Source organism: Podarcis melisellensis, assembly GCF_964234715.1.
Source record: "Podarcis melisellensis genome assembly, chromosome: 4".
NCBI classification, from domain to species: Eukaryota; Metazoa; Chordata; class Lepidosauria; order Squamata; family Lacertidae; genus Podarcis; species Podarcis melisellensis.
The window spans coordinates 31,244,675-31,272,579 of record NC_138531.1 but is presented as its reverse complement, the minus strand read 5'-3'; the positions used below and the strand labels follow the sequence as shown (position 1 = coordinate 31,272,579).

Genomic DNA, 27,905 nt, shown 5'->3' with positions numbered 1-27,905 from the left:
AGAAATTTGTTTGGACGGTAGAGGCGGATCGAGCCTTTGAAGAACTGAAAAGGGCTTTCGCCTCGGAAGAACAACTTCTGCATGTGGATTTACGAAAACCCATGAGAGTGGAAACCGATGCATCCGACCGGGCGGTAGGGGCGGTCCTTCTTCAACCGGGGAGGAGTGCGTCGGAGTGGAGACCGTGTGCCTTCTTCTCGCGGAAGCTGAATAAATCCGAGAGGAATTACACGGTGTATGACAGGGAACTACTTGCCATTCACGAAGCATTCCGGAGGTGGAGACATTTATTAATTGGGGCACAACACAAGGTGCAAGTGTGCACCGACCACAAGAATTTAGAGTATTGGAGAACAGCTCGAGTGCTCAACCAACGACAAGTGAGATGGGCACAGGAATTCTCCAAATTCAACTTTGAAATTTGTTATGTGCCAGGCCCAGAAAACGTCAGGGCGGACGCGCTCTCACGCAAACCAGAGTATTGGGAAGGGGAGGGGGTGATCGAAGAGAGACATGTCATCCCTGAGGACCGCTGGGTGTGTGGGGCGGCGCTGGTGGGGCAACGAGAACTGGTAGAGGAAACGGAAAATGATGAATATGCCCAGGATAAGCTCAGAGGTCTCAGGGGGGAGGGCGAGAGTCCCGGAGGTTTTGAGGAAAGAAATGGGGCATTGTATTACAAAGGGGCACTGTATATACCCGAAGGTGAATTGAGGGGGAGAGTACTCAAGCAGTTGCATGATAGCCCCACGGCGGGACATTTTGGACAACACAAGACCATGTGGTTGGTTACCAGGGAATTTTGGTGGCCTAAGGTGAGGGAAGATGTAAGGGAGTATGTAAGAGGGTGTGACCAATGTCAGCGAGCCAAAGGGGAAAGAAGGGCGCCGGCAGGGTTATTAGAACCATTACCCACACCAGAACGGCCTTGGGAAGCGATATCAATAGATTTTATGACGGATCTGCCAAAGTCCAAGGGGAAAACAGCCATCATGGTAGTAGTAGACCTGTTAACTAAGATGTGCCACTTTGTAGCATGCTCACATGCAGTCACAGCGGAAGAAACAGCGAAGTTGTTTGTAGAACACATCTTTAGGTTGCACGGGGCTCCCTTGAGGGTGATCTCAGATCGCGGCAAACAATTTACTTCCAGGTTCTGGAGGAAGCTCATGAGCTTGCTGCACGTGGAAGTCAATTTTTCAACTGCCCGGCACCCTGAAACCAACGGGCAGGCGGAAAGAGCAAATGGCATTCTTCAACAATATCTGAGGTGTTATGTCAATGACAGAGAGAACGATTGGGTCGAAAAGTTGGCGTTGGCAGAATTTGCCTACAATAATGCGGAGAATGTGTCCACAGGGATGAGTCCCTTTTTGGCTAATTACGGGTGTCACCCCAGGGCATTTCCAGGGGAAGGAGGGGAGAGATGGAGCGTCCCAGCGGCTGAACATTTTGTAGAAGAGATGGAAGCGATCCATCATCAGCTCCAGCTCAACTTAGAAAGGGCTAAGGCACAATATAAGAAGCAGGCAGACAAGAACAGAAGGGAAGGTGAAACCATAAGGGTGGGGGATCAAGTGTGGTTGTCAACCCAAGGGTTGCCGTTCAAAGGGGGTTGTAAGAAATTGAGGCCCAGAAGATTGGGACCCTTTGAGGTCATTCAGCAGGTCAACCCGGTAGCTTTCAAACTCCGATTACCCAACCACATGAAATTGCACCCAGTGTTCCACAGGTCGTTACTGTCACCATACAGGGGGGGACGTGAAGGGGAGTACGTCAGGGGACCAACCTTGGAAGAGAGGGAACGCCGCAACCATGTAGCGGAAATCCTCGATTCCAGGTGGAAGGGAAATCAGGTGGAGTATTTGGTGGCGTGGGAAGGGGAACCGGAGTCAGAAAACACCTGGGTAAGTGCAGAGGAAGTCAATGACGAGGTTTTAACAGAAACGTTCCACCAAAGGTTCCCGAGGAAACCTCAGCCGATAGCAAGGTTTAGGAGGGAGTATTTCGGCACCACCGATGAGGAAGAGGAAATGGAAGGGTTCGCGGAGTCGGAGTTGGAAGAGGGAGTGGACTCCGATGACGAAGATTACCGAGAGAGTAGGAACAGCAACAAGTGGAGGGAAGTGTTCGCGACGTCGGAAGATGAGGGAGGTTCTTTCAGGGGTTTTACCTCCTCACCGCCAGTAGGGGAGGAGACGGGAGGGGGTGAAGGGGGCCCTGGAGGGGAGGTGGATGTCAGGGAACTGCCATCTAAAGCGCCGGGGGCGCAAAGGCTCACTGAGGTTGAGAGAGGAGTAGCAGCGGAAGAGGGAACCAGTAGAGGGCGAGCAAGAACTCCAAGGGAAAGTGAGTCGGAGGGATGGCTCAGAGACACTTCCAGCGAAAACAGTGGGGAGGTCTCAGGACCTCCTATAGGGACACCCACACCTCGCCGGAAACTGTCACGCCGAGAGGCCAGACGACGTGTTTCCGTTAAAGAGCTTTTATGTTGGAAAAGATTCCGAAAGCAGCCACTTTCGGATACTACTAGTGATTGACGCAGCCATGCTGGAGGGGCTCCGTCACAGGCAGAGGTTTGAAAACCTGATCAAACTCTGAGGGACTTGCATTTTACGCACAAGCAGCTCATCGTCCCATCACAGCGCTTTTCAAGCAGAACAAGTTTTTACCAAGCTACATGGAAAGAATCCTGACCAGAACAGATCTCCCATATTGTAAAGAGGAAGAAAAATGGAAAAGATAATGTTTTCTTGCAACTTCTAGCTATATTATTTGAGAACTATTGTTAGAAGTCTATCTTGTTTAGCCCACACTGCACTCTTGCTTCCTGTTTCAGGAAATATATTTGTAAATTATTTTGACTAACTCAACATGTGCTCTCAGATGTCTGACCTTGTCTCACTTTTAGTTTCTGATTCAAAACTATAATGAAGTAGGATTGTTGTATTTGGCTGCAAGGCTTTCCCAGACACGCAACCTAATGTAACTAAGGAGATCCACATGTGGAAACCAGATTCTTTGTGTATATCACTTGCTAGACCAGGAATTGCAGGTGTAAATGGAATGTGTGTCCAAAGGAGCTTCCACATTGGGACTTCATATTGTAAGCAGGTCATTTGGATGTCAGAAACTGCTCAACTTACCAGATTCTCCTGTCTTTCAGGACACACTGTATTCTACCATTGCTTTTAGATGTTGCTTAATCTTATTGTTTAGAAGCTGAAAGTTCTGTTTACTTGTATTTGCTGGCTTTATTCATATGTCTTTCAGCATTATATTTCACCATACCGCTCAGAAGAGGTTTTATCTTATTGTTATTTTTTATTTCTATATACCGTATTGGCCCAAATATAAGCTGCACCCGAATATAAGCCGCACCTTTAAAATTGGAGGGGGAGGGGAAGAAAAAAAAGGAAAAATACCCGAATATAAGCCACTCCATTCCTCGCTGCTCATGGCTGCATACTGGGGGTGGGGGTCCGCTGTGTTCCCAGCCTTAGGGGAGAGGGCGGGGGACTATGCGTGGAGCGGACACAGCTTTGCTGCGTCCCTGGCGCTGTTTGCCCCACATTCTTGGCTGCATACCGTAAGGTTGCAAATATAAGCCGCACTTTAGTTTTTCACGGTCGGAATTTGGGGAAAAGGGGAGGTTTATATTCAGGCCAATACAGTAATTATATGTTGGTAAAATATGCTGGGTTTTAAAAAATATGGTCCTGACTTTTTACATATTGTCTTAGTTCACACACACCTCATATGACTGCGTCTGACAAGAAACATAAGGAGGTTAAACAAAGAGAACTAAATAATGCTAAAGGGCATCAATCAGTCCTCCAGTTCAGCTATAGGGCAAGAATAGCTAATCTAACTCAATCTAGTGAGTATCAACTTGAATTTGAAGACGTAATTCATGATTTTGCAATGAAAAGGGCACGAAAAATAACGTAAATGGTTCCATTTATAAAATGTTTGCGGTAATGCTATGTTAATTAGAATTTTTTTAAAAAAACCAAAACATGAACAGGATCGTGATAATGTCATGCCACTGCACTGGACATGGCAGAATTCCCATTCCTCCTCTCCCTCCTTGCAGCTCCCCATGCTTTGCTCCTGTCCAAGCCTGGGGTCACACAGCTGTGGCTTCTGGGTCCTGAATTGTGTGGAGGCCTCACACAACCTTCCCAGGACCCCAGTAAATGAGATCTCACCAGAACCTGGGAACCACCTCTCCTCCATTGATAGCAGAGGTGTCCCCCTGCAGAGGTGCTCCTTGGATTCTGCTGCCTGAGGCAGCTGCCTCAATCTGCCTCATGGACAGGCCAACCCTGCACCCAAAGCCTTTACCAACCAAAATCTTATAAAGTTATATGCAAGATTTGTAGGACTGTTCTCCAAGAAAGACAGCAAGATGGGTGAGGCGGGATGGGCTATGGTAGAAAAGCTCCAGTGTATGTCACAATGTAATTTCAGAACTAAGATTAACTTTTCCCCAAATCTAATGAAATTGTATGTCTGGCATAAGACTGTCAAATGCATGTGGCAGGGGGCCTACACTACAACTTTGTATTTGGCCCCAAAATGATGGTGCCTTGTACTTGATTAAGTCTTTCATTCTAATTCGCTTATTTTCTTACTTATTTGCATTTTTACTTTATGCTTGTATTGTCGTGGACTCACTTGCTCTTCCCTTACTTATCCTCCCAAACTTCTCACAGTGGTACCTTGGTTTTAGAACAACAACTTGGAAACAGAACGCTGCAAACCCGGAAGTAGGTGTTCCAGTTTGTGAGCTTTGCTTTGGAAGCTGAACATGTTCCGCTTCTTGTTGAGTGTGTTCCGTTTGTAAATTGAGTCCCCCGCTGCTAATCAGAAGCTTCCTGTTGAGCTGTCGGCTGATGAATCCCGAGCACCCATGCAACACAGAGGTGATGTTTGGAGCTTTTGTTTTTGCTATTTTTTTGCATTTTTGTTTTTGTGGCTTTTTTGTTTTTTTGACTGTGACTTGTTCTTCGTTTTATGGGACTGACTTGTGACTGTGGCTTGTGAATTTGTTTTTGTGACTATGGGGAACCCAGTTCAGCTACTGATTGATTGATTGTGTGACTGTAGAAACGGATAAAAGCCCCCCTTCCAAACAATGACTATCATCAGTGCACGTAAGGATTTTTTTTTTAAAAAAATTATCATCTACAATGCTGTCTTATTTATTTTATAGTACAGTACATTGATTATTGCTTTCATTTTATGGATCAATGGTCTCATTAGATAGTAAAATTCATGTTAAATTGCTGTTTTAGGGATTGTTTTTAAAAGTCTGGAAAGGATTAATCCATTTTGCATTACTTTCTATGGGAAAGCACACCTTGGTTTTAGAACGCTTTGGTTTTGGAACAGACTTTCAGAACAGATTAAGTTTGGGAACCAAGATACCACTGTATTCACTTTCCCATTTATTGATATTTTGTTTCATTAAGAGGGATGGGGAAGCAAGGGAGTACCAGAACAATATGAATTCAATAAATGCCAAACAATTATAATGCACTGGAGAGAAATGAAAGCATCTTGCTTGCAACTTATACAAGAAAATAATAATTAGAATGTGAGCTTTCCATAATTCTCCTATAAGTGTAAGGTTTTCATAGAAACCTCGTGTGTCTTCAATTCCAGTAACAATTGGATTTAAGATATTTGGTGGAAGGAGGTTAGAGCAGCAACAGACATAAATCATTTCCTCAGGTTAATGAACATACCATAAATTCCCCACATTCCTTTAAAGGAAAATGAAACACCAATGTTAGGGCCTGGTTTTCGTTTGTCTAGCCTACAGTGACATCATTGTTAAGGAAGACTCTCCAGGACTCTATAGGAGAACATTATTCTCTCTCCAATGACAACAGAACAGCAGCAGGAAACTCCTGACACCATGCAGATACAACTAAATCCAGTGCCATCTAGTGACTAACCACATCATGACACTAATCATATTGCCCATGCAACATATAGATTTCTCTTTTCTCTGGTCTTTATATTTCAGACTGTTGGTATTTGTTATAGAATGCCTGGGAAGCACCAAGTCAGATCAAGCATTAATAAATAATAGAAGGATAAACTAGAGTCCTACCCGTAAAATTTCTTCAACGCAGCTGTCATCTCCTCCCCCATTGTCCTGTAAACAAGGAGTAACACAGATATACCGTGAGAAATGATGAGTCTGCAAAAATGTAAATTAAATCATTTTTTAAAAGATGTTAATTTTGTCCCCATTTCAGTAAGTTGGAAACATTGCTTAATGTACTTGATGCAGTTAGAAAACACCAAAACTGCAGTTTAACTCCAAGAGTTTGGATTTGATATCCCGCTTTATCACTACCCTATGGAGTCTCAAAGAGGCCAACAATCTCCTTCCCCCTCCTTCCCCACAACCACCACTCTGTGAGGTGAGTGAGGCTGAGAGACTTCAAAGAAGTGTGACTGGCCCAAGGTCACCCAGCAGCTGCATGTGGAAGAGCGGGGAATCAAACCCGGTTCACCAGATTACGAGTCCACTGCTCTTAACCACTACACCACAAGGCCATAATCCATCAGAAGCCTTTTCTGTATAAGCCCTGTTGAAATGAAGTGATTGTGCTTTACTCCAGTTGAACATAATTTCTTAATAAATTGTCCCTTTCATCACAAAATAAAATGAAGGTGGAATTAAAGGCCAGAACAATTTTTACTAAACAGAAAATGTTAAATTGTAAACATAATTTTACCTATTATACTCCTCTTCCTAAATGTTCATCAACATCACCTTGCACCAAGAGGAAACACATTGTACAACACAGCTGAGTAAGATACAGTTTGAAATTACACTGTATTAAGGGTGTATTCTGTTGAAGTAAAGATAGCATAATCACAGCTAAGAAGTTCAAATCAGATATAGGACTGACACTCTTCTTTGTAAATTAAACCAATGTCCAGACTTTAACATTCAAAAACTTTACTTGCAGAAACTTATCGCTATAGATGAATTATAACATAATATTTATAGTCAAGTGCTTATCCAAGCATGGGCTTACAGTTTCTTTTTCTAACTTCCAAACAACTATTTTCCTCTCTTTCCAAAGCTCAGCATTCAGCCTTCTGTATCTCAGTTAGGCCATGCTTTGCAGCTCCTATGAGAGATCTCCACTTTTACCTTCTCCTACAGCTTTGTTCTCTTTCATTTGAGCAGAGAAGAAGCACTCCAACACTATATTCAACTTAGCAGTGTTCACAGTGGATTCTAAAACACAGTCATCTTGCTTCGTATAAAACGGAGTCCCTCCTTCGCTAGATAGCTCCCATGTGACCAACGTTAGCCAATCACATGAGAACTAACAGAGAACACTCTAGAATTCAGTTAACAGCCAATAAAATGTAAACACATAGTAGCGCATACAAGCATTTACAATTTCAGTGATTTAAATTACTATACGTAACATAATGTTCATCCATCTCTGGTGGGATCTTGGTAGATTGTGTTTTAGAGCTGGGGCCACTGCTTTTCAGAAGTTGCCTGAGTCAGAAGGACAAGGACCCCAGGGAAATTTGAATTTTGTTACTGAACTGTATGTTGTAACTTTTCTGATGTACTGGGCAGCATATTTACATGGACTTTCCAATTGCTGTATTGGGATATTCCCTAAGCCAAAAGTCTTTGGGTGCCCAGAACACTTTTGTGTAAAGATGTGAGAAACAACAACAGCTGATAACTTTAGATCAACAGCTTCACATCTGAGTTCTTAAACAACCCCGGGGTGGATGTCATCAAGACCCAGCAGCAACTTGTTAATTTTTAATTTGTCAATTAGACCCAGGAAAAGCAGTTCAGGCATGAATATCTGTCAAATATCTTTCATAACGAAGACTGCTGCAAAAAAATCCAGTTACTCTGCAGTCTTCAGTAATGTTTTCACACATTTGTTGGCTAATGGTCCAACGATCTTCTTGGCTGTTTTCTTCCTTCTTCTGTATTTAAAGACATTGTTATTGTTTGTCTTAATGTTTCCAGTAATATCTTGCTTCTTCAAAATAAAATTCACTTGCCTTCCATTTGTTCTACCAGTACTGTAAGTGTTCCTTCTCCCCACGCCCTCCTCATTTGGGCAAGACATTCGCTTTTTAAAGAAAGGCTTCTTGCTTCAAAAAGTCCTGCATCACATAACAGTCTGGCTTCTAAAATGACCCAGTTTTCTGAGAGCTCCTGTCTTCCCCTCTAATTGACCTTTACCTGGCCAGCCTTTTACAGAGCTTGCAGGAGAGTGCTCCTGGTTTTATTGGAGGGGAGGGGGCTGCTCTCAAGTCCCACAAGCCCTGACCATTTATTGCCCAGCAGTTTTGCTCTGAACCTCAAGATAAGATTCATTCAAAAGCTTATCACTGCAGAGGTTCTGCTCTCTCAGCTAGGTTCAGAATGTTCAGAGATACTAAACTGTCTGAAATCTCAGAGGAAAATGGCTTTTACTGCTTTGTGGATGGAAAATGCCAGCAAGCACATTTTCTTCCGTTCCTGTGATTTCTTCCTCTTGAAAAATAAAATAAAAGCTTCTGCTATAGCATGCTGGCGTGGAAAGAAAGTGCTTTCAGGTGGTACAAATTCACTCCATATTTGTGTGTTCACAAATATGTCTACGAATATGACTAAAAATGTTATATAATGCTGAAGGATGCACAGTGACTACACACTGATACATTCCACTAAGAATGAAATTATGCATTTAGCAGAGAATAAGATATCTTGAAAGCAGTGGGTCTGACATCTGTCTAGTCAGAAGTAAGTCCCACTTAGTTTGATGGGACTTACAACTAAGTGTGCATAGGATTGGACTAAATCAAAATTACATGTGTATAGGATGATGGCTTCAACCCAAACCCAAAGGGACTTACTTCTGAGCAGATCTAAGAACATAAGAAGAGCCCTATTAAATGGAGCCAAAACCATCTTCCAGCTTCCTGTTTACACAATGGCCAACCAGATGCTTATGGGGTGCCCACAAGCAAGATGGAATGCAATAGCCCTCACCCATGGTTTGGTGACTAGCAACTAAAATTTGGAGGCATACTGCCTCCAGCAGTAGAACATAGCCATTGTGGTTGGTAGCTATGCAGAGGCTTATATTTCATGAACTTGTCTAATCCCCTTTTAAAGCCATCAAAGTTGGAAGTCATCACTATGTCTTGTGAGTGTAAATTCTATAGTTTAATTGTTTGATGCAGTACTTGTCCTGAATCTTCCAACAGTCAGTTTCATTGGATAGCTTCAAGTTCTACTGCATGCATAATCTTTCACACCTCTATCTTGTCACCCTCTACTTGCCTGTTTCATTAAACTAAAAAGCCTAAATATTGTAACCTTTATTCATGGTGGAGTGACTCCAACCTGTTGGTCATTCGGTTGCCCATTTGTGAAACCTTTCCAGCTCTACAATAGCAACCAGAACTGTATACAATATTTATTGCAAGTGTGCTCTCAACATCATTTCGTATAATGGCATGATGATAATGGCAGTGATGTTATTCTCAGTCCATTTTCTAATGATCCATAACATGAAATTTGCCTGTTTTGCAGCTGCTGAGCATTGTGTGAACATCTTCACTGAGCTATCCACTATGATCCCAAGGTCTCATTCCTGGTTAATCACTGCCAGTTCAGTCCCCATTAGTGAATATATGAAAGTATGGGAATTTTTTGTCCCAACATCCATTATACTGCATAGGATTGTACTGTTACTCACTGGTAAAGGTGCGTAGGTTTTATTTAACATATAGACAATAGCTCTTCAGAGAGCTGAGTACGATAATGTAGAAGAATAATTGTCAATGGTCCATATGTTCAATATGTCCACAGGAAAACAGGTTCATATGCAATCGCTGAGATGATTCTGGAGTGCAGACTGTTTCTTGTTACTAAGGCCTGGGATTTTTACACTGTGATTGAAACCTCTTAAGGTGAGGAGCGGGGGAAATGAAACCTCTTCAACCCTCTCTAGTTTTCCAGCAACATTGGAGTAATCAATTATAAACAGCTGCACTGATAATATTTCACTTTATAAAAGATGCCTGGGCACCTCCAGTGAAATGTTTTTTAGACATTCTAGCCAGGCATCCTCATAACTCTTTAACATTTTGCTCGTATAAAAAACACACACTGCAGTCCAGAAACAATAAGAGGAGATGTAATGGACTGGAACTGTATAGTTCTATTAATAAAATATAAGGCTTTTATTGTTATTGTGAAAGATTGATTGCAGAAAATCAATACTTTGTCACAGTATATTAATGCTTTTCTTATTTATTAAAATGGATGTTGAACTGAACATATTCTCTTGCCACGCTGCTGGAAAATGGTCATAATTAAAACTGCTACTGCAGATTGCAGAGCTCATCCTGCTAGATGCTATTGGATTCCTATCAGCACTCCTTGCACTCAGCAAAAGCAGGATATTCTCGAAAGTACCTAGGGCTTAGTTACTTGCCTCTAAAAACACTGTCTTTCCAGAAGAGCCAGCTGGGCTTCTTTGAAAATGTATTTTGCATAGTACATTATCTGCTGCAACATGTTTATTAGTGCATTAATGCATGAATAATTGTTTGAAATAGATACCTATTTTTTTTTTTTTGGAAAGTTTCCATAGAGGAAATTGGATCTTTTCCTCCTTGTAGCAGATAAACCTATTTGCACAGCATATTAGTGCCCAGCCTTAATAAAAACCAAGGTCCGCTAGTGCTTTGCATTTTCATGCCAATTTTATTTTTTCTATTTAATTTAAAATATTTATGTCCCACTTTTTAACAGAAGCTTTCAGTTTGTAACGATTTATTTTAAAAGTCAGCATTAAGCATATACAGTGCTTGTGGTTACTCAGAAATTTAAAAAATCCTCATGAAAATTCTTCAGCACTTTAGTGCGCATTTCTCGTAATAAACACATACTTGTATGCAGTGTTGACTGTACATTTCTGCGGGCAATTTCTCGTTATACAGTGCATTTTTGTATTTTCACAAATATATTCATTTTAATGCACACTTTTACCAAATATATGCATTTTTGCAAACAGTGGTTGAAAAGCTGCATTTAAAAGTTCAGGTTAAGTGTGAATTATGAATGATAGCTGTGTTTTGGTTCTCATGTTGTTTCAGAAAGCATGGATTTGATAGATTCGCCTCTAAATGCAAGCTGTCAAAAAAGAACAACCATATGCATGTTGTTAACCCAGAACAGCTCCCTTAAAAGATAATTCAGTTTCCAGTAAGTTTTACTTTTCCCTAGAAAACCTGCAAAGATGCAACTGTTCAGAACAGAAGCATATTGTGCACATGTTTGTGTAACAGAGTATGATGCAGGCATCTCATTGTAAAGGGCCAATGAGATTTCCAGTGCAATTCTTAGTTATTTCAGTGGGACTTGCTTATTTATTCAATAAATTTTATAAACTGCTTGTTTGTAAAAAAAAATGCCAAAGTGGTTTTCAAAACAGTAACATCAGTAACAGGGGTGGGGGTGTCTGCTCTCCCAGGTATCACGGAATAACCCCACCACTTGGCCTTCCATCATACATGTCATCTCTTTCATCTGCACCACACCGACTTGCATTTATTCGTGCAAGGTTCAATGTTTTTCCATCGAACCTGTTGAGCTACAGATTTTCCAAGGGTTTGGTGTCTCCGCTATGCGAGTGTGACGGGGAAACAGTTGAATCTCTTCCTCATATAATGTTCAACTGTCCCTTACATAGCATAGCTAGGACTAAATTCCTGGGTCCTGCTTTACTGCGCTTGGTTGGCAGACCTGTTGAGTCACATGCCGCACTGCTCTTGCAGGATACAGACCCTTCTGTAACTCTGCAGGTGGCGAGATTCCTGAATGCGGTTATCTCACACACAAAAACCACCAAAAAATTACAACAACAACAACAAAAACTAATCGGACAGTCATGATGAGAGTGCATGACGGATCTCGTCTCCAGTTTTCCTTTTTCTGTGAACCGTCCCTTGGATCTTTCCGGGCCCCAAGCCGTTACTGTCACTGTTCAATGACCACCCTTGCATCGTGGTGTCCCCCTTCTGTTGTTAGATGTACCGGTTTTTATGCTTCTGTGTTTTTATGTTTGTACATATTTTATGGCTAATAGCCGTAAATAAATAAATAAATTGAATAAACATCAATTTAAAAAATCGTAACCATACGAAATTTAAAATACTAAAACAGATTAAAATGATCTCAATTTCCTAAGCAGCTACATAGGGTTGTCTAAACAGGAATGATTTTAGCAGGCGCCAACAAGAGTGAAAGGGCTTGCTTGATCTCAATAAGCAGGGAGTTCCAAAGTGTAGGGGTTGCAACACTAAACGATGGTGTTATTACAAATGCGGGGCAAATGCAGATTAGTGGCTATCCTCATAAAAAGCTTCCCAAAGCAATTTACAAAGACAGATTATTGGCTACCCTCATAAAAAGTTTCCCAAAGCTATTTACAAAGACAATACAAACACTAAAGCCAATTACAACAAATAAAACCAATAAAAACCTTCTAAAAATTCCATACAAATGGAAGACAGAGTGTAAACCAGGGGTTGGCAAGGTTTATCTTGCCTGGGCTGGATTGGTCCCGCAGAGATCCCTCTGTGGGCCGGATTTGTGTGTGTGCATGAGTGTGCGCGCCCACAATTTCCAGCGTCTGCGCATGAGCAGACGCAATTTCCAGCACCATGGAAGCAAGTCCCCGCACCACGCTGTGCTGGTTTAGCGCAGCGCAGAAGCGGGTACTTCAGTTCAGAGCGGCTCACGGGCCGGTCAAATGACCTCCGCGGGATGCTTCCGGCCCATGGGCCTTAGGTTGCTGACCCCTGGTGTAAACCAACAGCCTTAAGCCACTGAAACAGCGGTCCTATGAATGCTTAGTCAGAAGTAATTCCCAAAGGGTTGACTCCATGGGTGTCTGTGCACAAGTGGGACAGATTTCCACTTGTACAACAGGACTTCATATTGCACTCTTTCCATATGAAGTCTCTCACACCCCCTCAAAAACTGCACTGGGGGGGTTGATGTTTAGTGTTTAATGAAACTTACTCCAAAGTAAGGCTGAATAGGATAGCAACTGCATATATTCAACAAGCTTGTTTTTTCTTCTTGCAGAAAAAGACCAAGAACCTATTTGCATAGTTGTTGTTTTTCTGTAACAGAATGACACTTACAACAAAAGAGGCCATTATGGAACAATTGACCTTTCCGCAACACTGTAATGTGAATCTAAACACCAGCTAGTACTACACAGCGCAACATATTGAAATAGATAGTTTATTCCAGCAACCCATCCCCCCTTTTTAAAAAGTAAATTAGCAATAAATCAATAAAAGCTATGTAATGTGAAAATGAATTACATTGCTGTTTACATTATTTAACACCAAACATTGCTGTTTCGTGTGTTTGTAATTAGCGAGCTATAAAAAATAATGTCATAACTATGAACATAATGAGAAAAACTGTTTATAAATGATCATTGGTATTCAGTCCTACTGAGATGAAAATTATACGAACGATTGCAGCAGAAAAAAAGGAAGTTAAGGCTAAAGCTGGAAACCTCTGCAGGTCTCCTCTTCAGTTGGCAAGGAGGATGGGGGACTGAAGAATCACCTATTTCAAGAATCTGTGGGTATCACTGCAGTCTGAATATGGGGAAATTCCCATGGGCCATAGAAACTGCTTCCACCATACCTGCCTGGGTGGGGGAGGGGTGCCAGAGGTGGCATCCCAAAGGAGGTTGAGGAATGGGCGTGGGATGCGAGGAGAGGGAAAGAACATAGAATAATGGAAGGAGAGCATCCGGGAAAAGCCAGGAAGGGGAGAAAAGTCCTTGCCCTTGTCCCCAAGCTAGAAAAACACTGACCATTTATCTGATGATGGGAATACTTGCCATTAATGAGAACCCCAAAAGCCACAGGTAGCATTATCCTGTTTCGTAGTAATTTTCACCCTGGCTCATGCACTATTAAGGATATCTGGAAATTCTAGCATAGTCATTTATCAGTTACTACGACGGGGAAAAGACCTCAGCCCATTTCTCCGTGGCTATAAAAAAAGCCCCTAAGAGTGTTCGCTTCATATGTTTAAAAGGTTATAACAATTAATAACCTATTAATCAGCTCTTGTTCTATCATTACTGAATAATTATAAAGGTTTTAGTGAACAGAACAAATTTTATTATTTTACGATGAATGCACCTTTGGGCTTGGATGGCGGTGGGGGAGGGGAGAATCCTGTACTCTGCCTGAGCGTTAAGAGCTTTTCTAATTAAATGAATCATAAATCACTGAATAGATGGAGTTCTCTGAACATAAAGAAAAATCTAATCATTTGAGAAATCGTATCAATATTGTCCATAATCTGCAACACGGATAAGACCACAGATATTTCCAAAGCCATCGGGAAATCTTAAGAATGGACCTAGGCTACGGCCACGAATTCATAATAAAGAAACTATTACATAAGATTTATTTGCGGTGCTGACCTTAAATACTTTTACACCTGAACAAAAAGTCAATGCTCTCTCTCTCTCTCCCCCTCTGATCTGTGTTTGAGTTCATCACACAAAGGAGGCTGGAGACGAGGCCTTCTGATACCTGCTCCTAAATATCTGTTTCTGTACATTGTCACTGCTGGCCTGCACAATGGAATTAGAAGCTCCTTTCCCTCTCATGCTGAGCACTGGATGGTGAGACCAAAGCTTTTCACCAAAGCATCCAGGGACCTGCAGTTCAGCCTGAATGGTATAGACATCAGGTAAAGGAAGAAGGCCAAAATAAAAAGCATTACTCTGTAGGAGATTTTGTTGTTTGATCAATTAGAAGCCCTCTTCACTGGGCACCAAATGTTGTCTTTCCTGAACCCGGTCAGGAACAGGTTAAAGTAGTCAATCACCCTTTTGAGTAGAGGAATCTGGACACCTAGCCAGAACCTGTCTTATTGGGGGCTTATGGGCAAGTTTGTGACTTTGGGAGGCCAAGAGAATGCCCATAGCGTGTCCACTAATGTGCCATCACTGGAAGTAGTGACTCACTTTTAACGCCTTGGCTTAAAGAAAGAAAACTAATTACGCTTAGTGTGAGTGCCCAATTACTTGGAAATGGGAGTAGATACATCCATCTGGTCCACTCTACATTCTGGCGAGGGGGAGTGTTAATTTGATGTCTGCTAGTCCACAAATCCTCTTAATGGCCTTGACCCTACTTGGATCTGATTGAAGAAAAATAACAAATCCTAGGTTGAATGGAATCAAAACTTGGTGTGGCTATTTAATGCATTTTGTTTGGTTTTATTGTTGTGCGTACTGTATTGTTGTTAGCTGCTTTGAGAGTTTCTTTTGTGTGCGGTGGGGGAACAGCAAAGCAGAAGCATAAATAAAAAAGTAATATGTTTAGAGAGAACTTATAGGGGTGAATATTTGCTTAATATTTTCTCACACTAGGGACATAGGATGCTGCCGGCTTATACAGAGTAAGACCATAGGTCAGGCATAGGCAAACTCCGGCCCTCCAGATGTTTGGGACTACAATTCCCATCATCCCTAGCCAACAGGACCAGTGGTCAGGGATGATGGGAATTGTAGTCTGAAACATCTGGAGGGCCAGAGTTTGCCTATGCCTGCCATAGGTCCATGTAGCTCAGTACTATATAAAATGACTGGCAGCAGCTCTCCAGGATTTCATGGAGAACATGAAGATCGAACCTGGAACCTTTTGCCTGCGAAGCAGATCTTCTACCACTGAGTTATGACCCTTTTCCCAAACATTTAAATAGCTACTTTGAGATTGGCTCAGTCTCCATAGCCCAAGAGTTACAGCAAAACAAAGAACGAAACCTCAGCTAATCTTGATGAGCATATGCGTTTTGATGGTGTTCAACATCCTCAGCTGCAGCTTCATTTCGACCCCATTTTCCTCCTTCTTCACTCTCATTTCCCTAGCCTTACTTTTTGCCCTCACTTTCTTTAATCCGATTGGCTGAGGTGCTGTGTATGCTTTTCTTTACGAGCGTTTATGTTGCCACCATGTCAAATGTGGCCTCCTGATGTCTTTGAATAAAATCCACATGGTTCGCCGCAACCAGATGAAATGGCCGTGGGGGCAAAGAAGGAAAAATAGAAGGGATGAAGATGAGCAACAAATGAAAGCAAATATATTCACATGGAGTGCTGTTTTTTTAAATAAAAAAATATATGTAAATGCCTTTAGAAATTCACAAAAACAGACATGAAGGCTAATATCCTATGCAATGATATCTGGTTCCACGTGCATGCAAGTGTGCAATGCAGAACCCTTTTTGGAAAAGAACTGCAACATTTATTCATTTATGCATTGGCTTTGACCCTTAATTGATTAACCTTAATAGAAAATATTTCACATCAAGCTGCATAAATCATAGAAACATTGCTACACCATGTTGAAAAGGGGGTATAATGTGTGTGTGTGTGTGTGTGTGTGTGTGTGTCTGGAAAAACACAGAATTTGTTCATTGATATCTTGAATAGGAATATACACTGACATGTGTGAGGCTGTTCATGTATTTGGAAAAGAAAATTAAACCAGTGATCTCTCTGTCAGAGCCACCAGTGCAGAAAGAGATTGAAACAAACTTGCATTACGAATAAGCAGTACAATTGCTCTTGGGAGAAATCAGTCTTGCTGTTTCACTGTAGCTGTTTGTATTGTCATCCAAACTCGTTAAAAAAAGTCAGGACTGACTATGGAACGCAAAGTGTAAGATCAAACACTTCCACATCATTTCATAATGAATAAACTAAAGCTGTGTGGCATTTACTGTTCCACACTTCTATGGAAAGCTTATGCTGAAGTATTTTCTTACCACATGCAAATGCAATTTCTGATTTCTTTCATCCTCCAGAGCTCTGACTCATGCACTGATGGAACTACAGAACTATTTTTGGGCAGCAGGAAACTCAGGAAACAAATGTGTATACATGCAACATTTATACTGTGTGGCTATACTGTATAGAAACATCAGGTCGTTTGCAGAATACTGAAGAAGCAATTAGATAATGAGGCGTAATGCACCCAAACCTACTAACATTTTATCTTCAGATGTAGTTCGGATGTGCATGACGTTGTGAAATGCTCTTTGCATTTATGAACAAGTGTATAAGTGTATATGTATTTGTTTAAGTGTGCACAAAGCTTTTGGGGGGATATGGTGGGTCATGAATGGTAAAATACCTGACACCCTATTTGGACAGAATATGAAAACGTTGGGTGAATGTGGAATTTAAAAGGTATAACACAACTAAAATATATCCACAGCAATGGACTCAAGTTTCCAAATCTTATCGAGTATGTGCAGACCATATAGATTGTCTTTCTCTTCCGCAGTAATTCATCACAACCAACTTCTCTCTCCAAAATATCCAAGATGGGGAAGAGTTTCCACATTAGGTAGGATAAATTCTAAGCAGGTTAAGGGTTATCAACTCTCTCTGCAGTGTCTTTGACAGTTTGGGTCCAGTTTATTTGCAGGATCACCTTACTCCATACATATCCACTCAGCTGCTTCAATCTGGCCCTGCTACAGCTGCCACATAAAACTCATACCACATGTGTAAGGATTCAATCTCTTAGTGTGGCAGCACTTACTTTGGAACTCCCTGCCCTAAGGCAGGTTCCTTTGCTGTATTCTTTTTGCTGTCTGCTTAAGACATTTTTGTTTAGGCAAACCTATCCAGGCATGTGGGGGACGCAGGTGGCGCTGTGGGTTAAAGCCTCAGTGCCTAGGACTTGCCGATCGAAAGGTCGGCGGTTCGAATCCCTGCGGCGGGGTGCGCTCCCGCTGTTCGGTCCCAGCGCCTGCCAACCTAGCAGTTCGAAAGCACCTCCGGGTGCAAGTAGATAAATAGGGACCGCTTACCAGCGGGAAGGTAAACGGCGTTTCCGTGTGCGGCTCTGGCTCGCCAGAGCAGCGATGTCACGCTGGCCACGTGACCCGGAAGTGTCTCCGGACAGCGCTGGCCCCTGGCCTCTTAAGTGAGATGGGCGCACAACCCCAGAGTCTGTCAAGACTGGCCCGTATGGGCAGGGGTACCTTTACCTTTACCTTATCCAGGCATGTAGAAGTGTTTTAATGTCTTTTTAGCTTTTAGCTTTTTTAGCTTTTAGTTTTTAAAAATCTGGGTTGTTGTTTTTTTATTTAATCAATAATGCTAATGTGTTACGTTATATTTTTGTAAACAACTGAGAGGCTTTCTTACAATCATGTGGTATATAATGTTACACACTCAAACACACTCAATGTGGAGCAGCAGTGTTTGTTTTAATTAGGGCTGCCATATTTAAAGCGGAGTGAAGCGAAGTGCAAGGAGTCTTTTTTTATTTTAAAAAATGCTTTTGTACATCCGTGTCTAAACTTGCCCCTTTCTAAAAAAAAAATTTATTGGTGCATGCTTTTATTTTGCAAATCTGCCAATTTCTTATTGGTGCGTGCTTTTATTTTGCAAATCTGCCAAGGAATAAAATAAATCAGGATTAAGGGGTTTTTTAATGGATGGTGGAGGGTGTGTGTGCTGTGTCCTATTACTCGTCCTTCTTCTGATAGGGAATGGTCTGCAGTCACAAAAAATGGGGGGGGGGTTGCAGAGGGTCAGTGGCGGGGGGTGAGAAATGTCCCTATTTTAATCTGATGAATGTTGGAAGGTATGCAGGGTGTGTGTGGGTGAGAGAGGGAGGGAGGGAGGGAGGGAGGGGGAGAGGGAGAGGGAGAGGGAGAGGGAGAGGGAGAAGTAGAATAAAACAATCAGACACTCTTGCAGGTCTCTCCCCAGAAAGTGACATGCCCATGGCCCAGGTATTAAGCAATTTATTAGCGCTTCGCCATCTCAATAGTGTATGAGTGAGTTAAAGGTGACACTGTCTGGAATGCTTTCTTTTTTTGAGATGAAATAAATCCAAATTGAGCTAATTTGTGTACAGCTGCCAGTAATATAAACATAGCTGGTTAGAATTATTTATATAGCACGAGCCTTTGTACTCCATACTTCAGGCAAGTTAATAAGCAGGTGTCAAAACTCTGAATTAAAATTCCCAGAAGAGGACACAGAACAAAGGACAATAAAAAATGATTTTTAAATAATCATAGGGATAAATAGCATCCACTTCTGACAAATGTAAGTGCTGGCATAAAATGTTATTAGGCTACAGAGATTTTCTTTTGTTCCGGAAGTATGTTTTGTTCTCCACCAGTGTCATTCATCATCCTAATGAGCCCTCGAAATGTAAATTAAATAGCAAAGTCTGATTCATTCAAAAACATCTTTGTATGTGTTAAATCATTTTTCTGCATTTTTTCCCCATTTCTGCATCTGCTGAACAAACTCCTCACCATTTGTATATTTTATGGGCCCAGTTCAGGCCATGCAAATGTTTTGCCAATAGCGCTTACTTTTATATCCCACCTTTCTTTCATAATGGAACTCAAGGTAGCATACATATTGTCCCCAAGGAGGCTTACAATCCAGGCCTTACTCAGTTGCTTTTAGAGCAATTATAAAATGAAAATAATGATACGCAGAAATTTGTATTTGACCTGAAATACAAATTTACATTTAACTGGCATTGCTTTGGTAAAAACAAAAAACAAAACCATTCTGATTGTGAAAGGATTAGCAGATGTTTCGGGCTTCTCCATTTTACCTAGCTACATAGATTATCCACAAAACAAACACCACTATTAAGGGGGGAGGGAGAGGATTAAAAATTAATCCAGTTCAAGCTTTCTTACTATCTGCTGCCATGAAATTTACACATTCTAATCACAAGGATGGAAGTAAGTTCCATATTTTAACTTTAATTAATGTGCATGCATGAACTTATATACAAACACATGTACAATATCTTATCTGGAGGCAGACTGGGAAGAGTGGGTGGGAATTCAATGCATTTATCACGTATCTGATGTGGGGGCGAATCCTAGGGGTTGTCCAGGTTTGCCCCCACCAAGTTTGGGGACTGCAAAAATCACACCTCTCTGCTTTTGCTAGGTGTGACTAGGAGCATGGTTGCCTGCCCTCCCATCTTCTGGGGCACCAAGACAGTTCCTTGCCAATGGAACAACGGAGCTTTGGTACCTCTGATCTGATGTGTTAGAAAGATGCAATGGCTGTTACAAAATGTTTAAGAAAAAAATACAGAAAAATGATCATCCAAAGGAGGTTTTTGTGTTTTCCAGTTCCATTCAATTCCATGGGACTTAACGCTTTATTTGCCTGCTTACCTCTCATTGGGGAGGTTAAGTGAACCCACTCATGCATTCAAGGAATGTGTGAAGGTGGTTGTGGAGGCTACCCACCCCAAATCTGCAAACAAATATGGTGGAATAGTGTCTACAAGTAATTTACGTGCATAGAGATTATTCACATTTGGGTGAACTCTGATTGGGGCAGGAACCTCCCTCCCCATCTTTATGTGCATGTATCATTCCATGTACAAAGCCCTTTCTCAAACATAATCTGGATGATGGTAAGGCTAATGGGCACATCATAATAAAATCAATGGGACACCCACACACCACTGAACACTCCTCATATTGATTTCAATGTGCATACCTACTTTCTTCTGAATTGTGCCCATGATGAAAAGAAGACCATGAGAACCTCATGATTACAAATACGTGTAGCACAAAACCATGAGGTTGCAGTGAATTGTCAGCCGGATAACATGGTGGTTAAAGAAAAAAGATGATTCCATCTTTCATAACATTGTAACATGAACAATTATGACAGGCTTCTGTCCCCAGTCCCGAATGTCCCGATGTTGGTGCCCCGTGCTGGTCACGCCAGGGTGAGGGACCAAAAGATGGGAAGCTGTGCAGGCTAGGCATAGCCTGCCAGAAAGTTGGCCTGGCACACACTGCTTTTCCCAACATGGCGCAGGCCAGGTGCTGCAGAGGTGAACAACTGGAGAAAGGTAGGTGGGATGGGGGAGGAGAAAGGAGAGAGCAAGTGGGTGAGCCAGAGGGATGGGGTCAGCAGGGTGAAGGTTGGGTGCCCTGAACTGCCCTCCCAAAATGTTGGGGGGGTATGGGATAGATGAGAGCAGGAACTGGTAGCTGCATGGCACCACAATATTTTTTCAGCTGATGGCCCTCGTGGTGGGAAGGCACAGCAAAAGCATTGGGCCAGCTCTTAAAATATCACATTTTTCTTTATTATTTCTTCTGCTGTTTTGGATTTGTGTGTGTGTGTGTGTGTGTTTTGTAAAATACTATTGCAGTTAATATATCCATAACCTAATAACATTTTTTCCAGACTATTGCTGATATGAGACCGATATGAGTATAGTTCAGTGAGTTGTTATTTGTTTGTTTGTATTTCTGTTCTAACTTATTAGGTGTTGTCTTTGTCTATGCCATCAACAATTGTACATCAAACTGTATTTTAAGTAAAGCTGTCATTTTAAAAGCCTGCGTCTTTTCAGCAAGGTGTCAGAGATGCTATACTGGGGTGCCTCTCTGCCCAAGAGGCTAATGAAGCCTGAACAATGAAGCAAACAAGACAGTTAATCAATAGCAGTCGGAGCACTACTTTTATCCTCCAACATCTTCATTTTCAACTCAGTGAACATCATTACAGCAGGGAACCAGGAGAGTCAATCTCCATTAGGTGCAGGCAATGGGTAAATAAATTAATTTGACGGTCATAAAAATGATGGCACTGCATTGTGTCTTTTGACCTCTTAAAAACATTACTCCTTGTGTTAACGACAATTTTCAAGAAGAAAGGAGGGAAGCAGCAGCACACTTCATTGCTTATAAGTTTTCAGCAAACAGAGCCAAATATGATGATGTATTGTTGAAGTATATCTCATCTGATTGTTCTGTCTAAAAGAAGCACATGCCGTATAGTAAGGGTGGCCTTCCAGATGCTGTTGGACTACAATTCCCATCACCCACTGGCCAAGCTGGTTAGGATTGATGGGAGTTCTTGTTGGTGGTGTTGCTATTTTTTTTTAAAAAAAACAACCCAATCTATAAACCACTTATGAGCCAAAACTTATTCAAGCAATGTAAAATAAGATAAAGTGAAAAAAATGGACATGTTTTTTTCTCCACTGCTAGTATTTCACAAACATACGTGCTAGGTTTATCCTTCCAATAATACACAAATTTCCAGGACCCACAGGGCAATTCTATATCTCTGATATAACATATTCAGTTGCCAGATATTGTGCTGCTATGATTGACATATGTCGGAGGAGGGTATGTGCCACACAGTGGGTCTAAAACTGACTGTCTAATTTACATGTTTTACGTGTTTTTATCTTATGCTGGTCTACTGTAACTGAGAGAATGATTATGTGTACCCTCTATTTCTGCAGTTGCATTATTGCCTATCTAGCATGTTTTATTTATGTATGGAGGTGCTTTTACCTTATGCTGGTCTATGACAGTAATGAAGATTTGGATTGGAGATAAAATACAAAAGCTACAGGCTTTAAAAACGATCAAACAATTTCCACAATTATGTGGGCAATATTTCAATTCTATTCCCAAGCTGGAGTCCAACAACATCTGGAGGGACAAAGGTTAGCCACCCCTGGCGTATGTTATTTTGTGGTATAATAAGTCAGTTCCCTAACCTCCATCGTTTCGTCATGCTCTGCTTCCATACACCATCTCCAGCGGAAGAAATGAACACAAGAGATACCAGTATGAGTAGGTGATGGCAGAGTTCCTTAAGAAAGAGCAATGGATGGCAGTGCCCTCTCTACACAGATCTTCTCCTTCCTAAGGAATTAACAGCATTGCAGCTGAAAGGAAACTCTCAGCTCCAATAGTACTGCTGCCACCTATGCAGATCCTAAAACAAGGAAGCATGCGCCTTCTCTCTGCACAGGTTAGAATTACTCTTTCCACCTGGCTGCTCTTCACAAACATGTCCCTGCTTCCTCTTCCACAGCTATATTTTAAAAAAATAACATTTTGGCTGATTTTGAAGACCAGGGTGCAACTGTAGGGGGAAAGAACTGTGGCAAGAGGGCACAAAATAAAATATTTTGAAACACTTGTGCCACTATGAAGTGATACCAAGTTCCAGCAGAATAGGGAAGAGCCAAAACTATCTCTAATTTGTCATTACTGCCACCACACAATAACAGACATCTAGGCTTCAATCCAGACCTCTCCAGCTGTGGGTGTGCATTTGATTCAGTTAGGTATGTTGGGGAAATCCGAGCTGAAATTGGTCTTGTCCGCTCAATTTGCCGGAGCCTTGTCTTCACATGCAGAGGAAGTCCCTAACTCACCGAGGGTTTGAGACACACCGGCATTGTATATAGTCTATATTTAATAGCTGGTCTATCTATCTATCTGCCTGCCTGTCTGTCTGTCTGTCTGTATGTATGTATGAGTATTTTAAAATCACTTGTAACCTGCTCCCATTCTTTTAAATAAAATCAAACATCAAACTACAACCTTGAGGGTAGTTCTATGAACCACACTGTTATCAGATTACAATCCTATCAAGGCTGCCTACCTGGTACCCAACACTTCGGTAGAGCTATTCTGATGTAAACATTTGGAGGATTGTTGTCTAAAGCTACAAATTGGCAACTGCACATAACCACGTGCATGAGACAACCATTGGAGTGAAAGTAAACAAGCTGAAGGAAACATCACCAGCACTACCAACTACACCAGATCTTTTTTTCTCTGCGGTTCATTAGGGGCCTCAATTCCACCTCAAATATGTTGCAGAACTTTCATTGCAATTTCCCCCCACTATATATGCACACCATTTCTATTTAAGCTTAAGCATGTGTGGATTACAGTAGAAAGATTTGATTTGAGATAATGTTTTTCTATCAGGTATCATTATATTCAATTAAGAAACATACATAAACAGACAGAGGCAAACATGACCCCTCTTCCAGCCTCTTCTCTATCAGTTCTGTTCCCTTTGCTCCATCCATACGGCAAGCCATTAGCCACCCCAGCACTCCAAAACAATTTAGTAGTTATACATCAAGTGGTGTCAACATCTGTATTAAAGGGGGGGAACCTACCATGCTGCGCATTTGTCCAACAAAGGGGCACTATGAGAAAACACAGTCCACTAGGCAGTGCATCATTTCAAAATAAGCATACAGTCCTGACAAGGATATTTTTCACTAAGATATTTAGATATGAGTTTTCTTTTTCCTTCAACAGGGCTTTGATTACTGGGGGGGGGGAGCTTTCCCCCCCCCACCACACAGCAGCAGATGTCACTCATTTAGATACAGATAAATAAAAAACTTCACAAGCATTCACAGAAAAATCAATATAGATACTAAAATATATAACCTGATAATAAATTTCTGTTCTCTCACACACATAGTTCAGGAGCGCCAGTATTTACTGGAACCACTGTAATATCAGATATTTCAGAGAAATATTGATTTTACTACTGAAGTGTGACTAAAGGGATAAATAAACTGCTCTTGGGGTCAATCGATCCATTTATCTTCACTGTTATTTTAGAAGGGGTGAAGGCAGCATAATTTTTTATGAATGTTACCATGAAAGGAACACGGGTAATTCTGAAGTTTGGAAAGACAGGAGATAAGCAACTCTTCAATGAGTTCCCAAATTAAAATACTAACAATAACAATTGTGGGGCGGATATCCTCACCGATGATGCAAAAGGATGGGGGTGTTTTTTAAAAAAAGAATTACAAACTCTTTAAAAATTAATGCATGTGCTGAAGGATCTAGGCTAAGTAAGTAAGTAACTGGGTCAATTTGCATCCCATAGATTTAGCATTATTATTCCTAATTAAACTTGCTAGTTGCTTGTCACCAAACAGATCTCCAATGTACATACACAAATACACAAATACATACACAAATCCCTAAGACAGTTGCAAAGCGCCTTGTATGCCTCCTACTAGCAACTCCTGCAGCCAAGCTGGTGCCCAACATATTGCTCTGCTTTCCTTTGGGGCACATCACTGAGGCCAAGCCCAGCATCCCCCATACACACTGCCCAGGCTTGTCCCCCAGAGAGATCACTTTTGGTGCTGCTAACACTGCAAAAACAACATAGGAGGCAGCAGTTACGAGTTCCCAGTCTCTGCGGCTACAGCGGGCGCTGTGATTCTCCAGCGGTTTGACTTCGCCCCCCCGAGGTGCTCTCCGTTGTCTTTTGAGACAGACGGATGCCAGCAATATCCAATACTGCTTTGAGAGTAAGGCAAACCGAGAAGGAAGTTCGGCTGGGGTTTTTACGAGTACAGTTCAACTTGAAAATTTCATAATAATTTTATGAATTGCTGTGCCTTAAAGGAGTGGTTTTCAAATGTTTTTTCCTCTATGGGGAGCCACTGGGGAATCTCCCATATCTGGCACAAACCCTGAATGTTGCAATTTTTATTTTTTTTAAGGGTTATTGGGGAAAGCCAGTTATTGCATACAGTGGTACCTTGGGTTAAGTACTTAATTCGTTCTGGAGGTCTGTTCTTAACCTGAAACTGTACTTAACCTGAAGGACCACTTTAGCTAATGGGGCCTCCCGCTGCCGTGGGAGCACGATTTCTATTTCTCATCAGCAAAGTTCTTAACCTGAGGTACTATTTCTGGGTTAGTGGAGTCTGTAACCTGAAGTGTCTGTAACATGAAGCGTATGTAACCCGAGGTACCACTGTACTCTTACAAAGTGCTAGCCAAGCCTCTCAGGTTTCTGTGTGATGGAAAGAACGGCCTAGAATGCAGCCAGCTAGCAGTACTCCTCTGCAGCTTCACTTAGCAGAGACGTTATTGCCCATCCTAGCACAGAAGCAAGCTGAGCATCATGGAGGGCTTAAGAGGGCACACTGGTCAAGGAGCTAGAACAGAACCAGTAATGGCTGGCAGGATGGCATTGGGTGGGGTAACATGCTCACCAAGCTTCCCAGTGTGGAAGTTGCTACCAGTAATAGAGGGAGAGAGGCAAGCTGGCAAGGAAGAAGGTGGGTGCAGGTGCAGCAGTTGAGTCAATCCAAGGTTCCTTACTGCTATGCCTCCCTTCCCCCCTCTCTCTCTTGACTTGGCTACCAGCAGTAACCTTCATACTAGGAAGGCCAGGTGAGGAACACCCCACTGCACCTCTTCAACATAAACAGAACAGCACCAGGAAACTCCTGAGTTCACCCAGATACAACTAAGCCCAGTGCCGTCTAGTGACTGAACCACCTGTCACTATCACGCAGTGTCTTTCAGGGACGCTCTTCTTCCATTTTGGATCTTGTCACCAATGAACCCCTGATAAGCTTCCGAGGAATCACAGAGTTCCTTGAAGCGCCATTTGAAAACCACGCTCAAGGAACAAAAGAAATATTGTACTGTGTGTGGTGTCCCCTCCCCTCCCATACTTGAAAACGCATCATGTTTTCAAACATTATAAATATAAATATAAATATAAATATAAATATAAATATAATAATAATAATAATAATAATAATAATAATAATAATAATAATATAAAAAACCTCAATAATGCCTCCTTTCTTCCATTTGGCCACTTGCAACTGAAACCCCGACACATGTTTGCACCCCTCTTGAGGCACACAATGAGTCTGCAAACTCATTCGGAGAAATGTGAAAATCTTTGGCTAGAGAATAAAAAAGCCCAGAGTGCTTTGATTGGAACTAATGGAGCAGCATGTGTCGCTTAAAGCTTTTTTCAAGCTATCTGCCGATCTCACGAAGCACGGCTGCAATACACACACACACACATAGATATATTCAGCTCACAATTTTCAAGGTCATTTTCGCGATCTAGCGTAAGAGCAGGAAACATATTATGTTTTATTAAAAGCTATGAAATGAAGGAAAAACAAGGACCATATGATCCCTCTTTATGTATATTCCTGGCCCACAGGTTAAGAACTCCTGGTCCGATGCTATTAACTTTTGATTTGGCTGCATATCTTACTATCTTTATAGTAAGAAACCCCAGCAAGACAGAAATATAGCATGCACAGCATGTATTCTGTACTGTATAACCTGCCAGTAACAGCTGCCAAGACCAAATGGTGATCTATTAGACTCAGCAAATCATTATTTTTTGACAGCGATTGAATACAATAGTGCAGCTGTTTAGATTTCCCATTTTCAGCAAAGGCATTCATGCATAGCATAAAAAAAGCTTCACCTTATACTGAATGTGCACAATCTATACATTGCCATTTATAGGTTTGTCACAAAACATATTTCTATTGCCAAATAATAATTTGTAGACCGGTCCCTCAATAAATGTTCAGTTTGTTTCCCTATCTTTACACAGACAAAAGACACTAATATTTTATAACAGCATGTTTATAAACACTGGTACATATTTGGCTTCTGCAGGATTGTTCAAATTGGCATCGGAATAAAACCAAAGATATAAAGCTACAAAAAACAACAACCCACCAGGAATTTGAAAATGTTTCATTTCAGGTTAAGAGTAGACTCTGCCAAAAAACCTTTATATAAAACGTGATTTGCTGAGTCAAAACGTGGCAGCCAGAGCAATTTCAGGAGCCTGTTTTACCAAGCATACTATTCCATGTTTGTATAATCTGTATTTAATAAGGGTTGGGTATTCTTCATAAAACCCTAAGCAGTTTGGAACCAGGATATATAAAGAGCCTCCTCTTGCTCTCACATGAACCTCCCATCAGTGCTGCTCTGGGTTCCACCACTACTGAAGGAGGGACCAAGAAAGACTGGGCCTTTTTAGTTGTGGCATCCAGACTCTGAAACTCCCTCGCTGGAGAGGCTCAATTAACCCCTTCTCTTACAATGCATCCATATATTGTTAAGACCTTATATTTATTTATTTTTAAGGCATTTAAGACTACTACAACAACAACAAATTTCT

General features: G+C 41.6%; 1 protein-coding gene and 1 long non-coding RNA gene across 16 annotated transcripts in view; one reads left to right on the top strand and one right to left on the bottom strand.

The window, feature by feature from the left end:
• Positions 1 to 27,905, bottom strand: part of AFF3 (ALF transcription elongation factor 3) — a 229,923-nt gene that overhangs the window by 121,967 nt on the left and 80,051 nt on the right. For 6 of the 7 annotated variants that reach the window (XM_081907762.1, XM_081907760.1, XM_081907759.1 and 3 more), the window contains one exon: positions 6,125 to 6,169. The exons of the other annotated variant lie outside the window; for it this stretch is intronic. In XM_081907762.1, coding sequence (XP_081763888.1) covers positions 6,125 to 6,169 — 45 coding nt within the window. The remainder of the gene's footprint in view (positions 1 to 6,124; positions 6,170 to 27,905) is intronic. 7 annotated transcript variants of the gene reach the window in all.
• The window catches only part of LOC309368032, a 103,942-nt gene that overhangs the window by 45,122 nt on the left and 30,915 nt on the right, over positions 1 to 27,905 (top strand). For 7 of the 9 annotated variants that reach the window (XR_014167491.1, XR_014167492.1, XR_014167493.1 and 4 more), the window contains 2 exons: positions 17,410 to 17,472; positions 27,392 to 27,481. This is a non-coding gene — a long non-coding RNA (uncharacterized lncRNA). The remainder of the gene's footprint in view (positions 1 to 17,409; positions 17,473 to 27,391; positions 27,482 to 27,905) is intronic. The other 2 variants (XR_014167490.1, XR_014167494.1) reach the window with 1 other exon arrangement.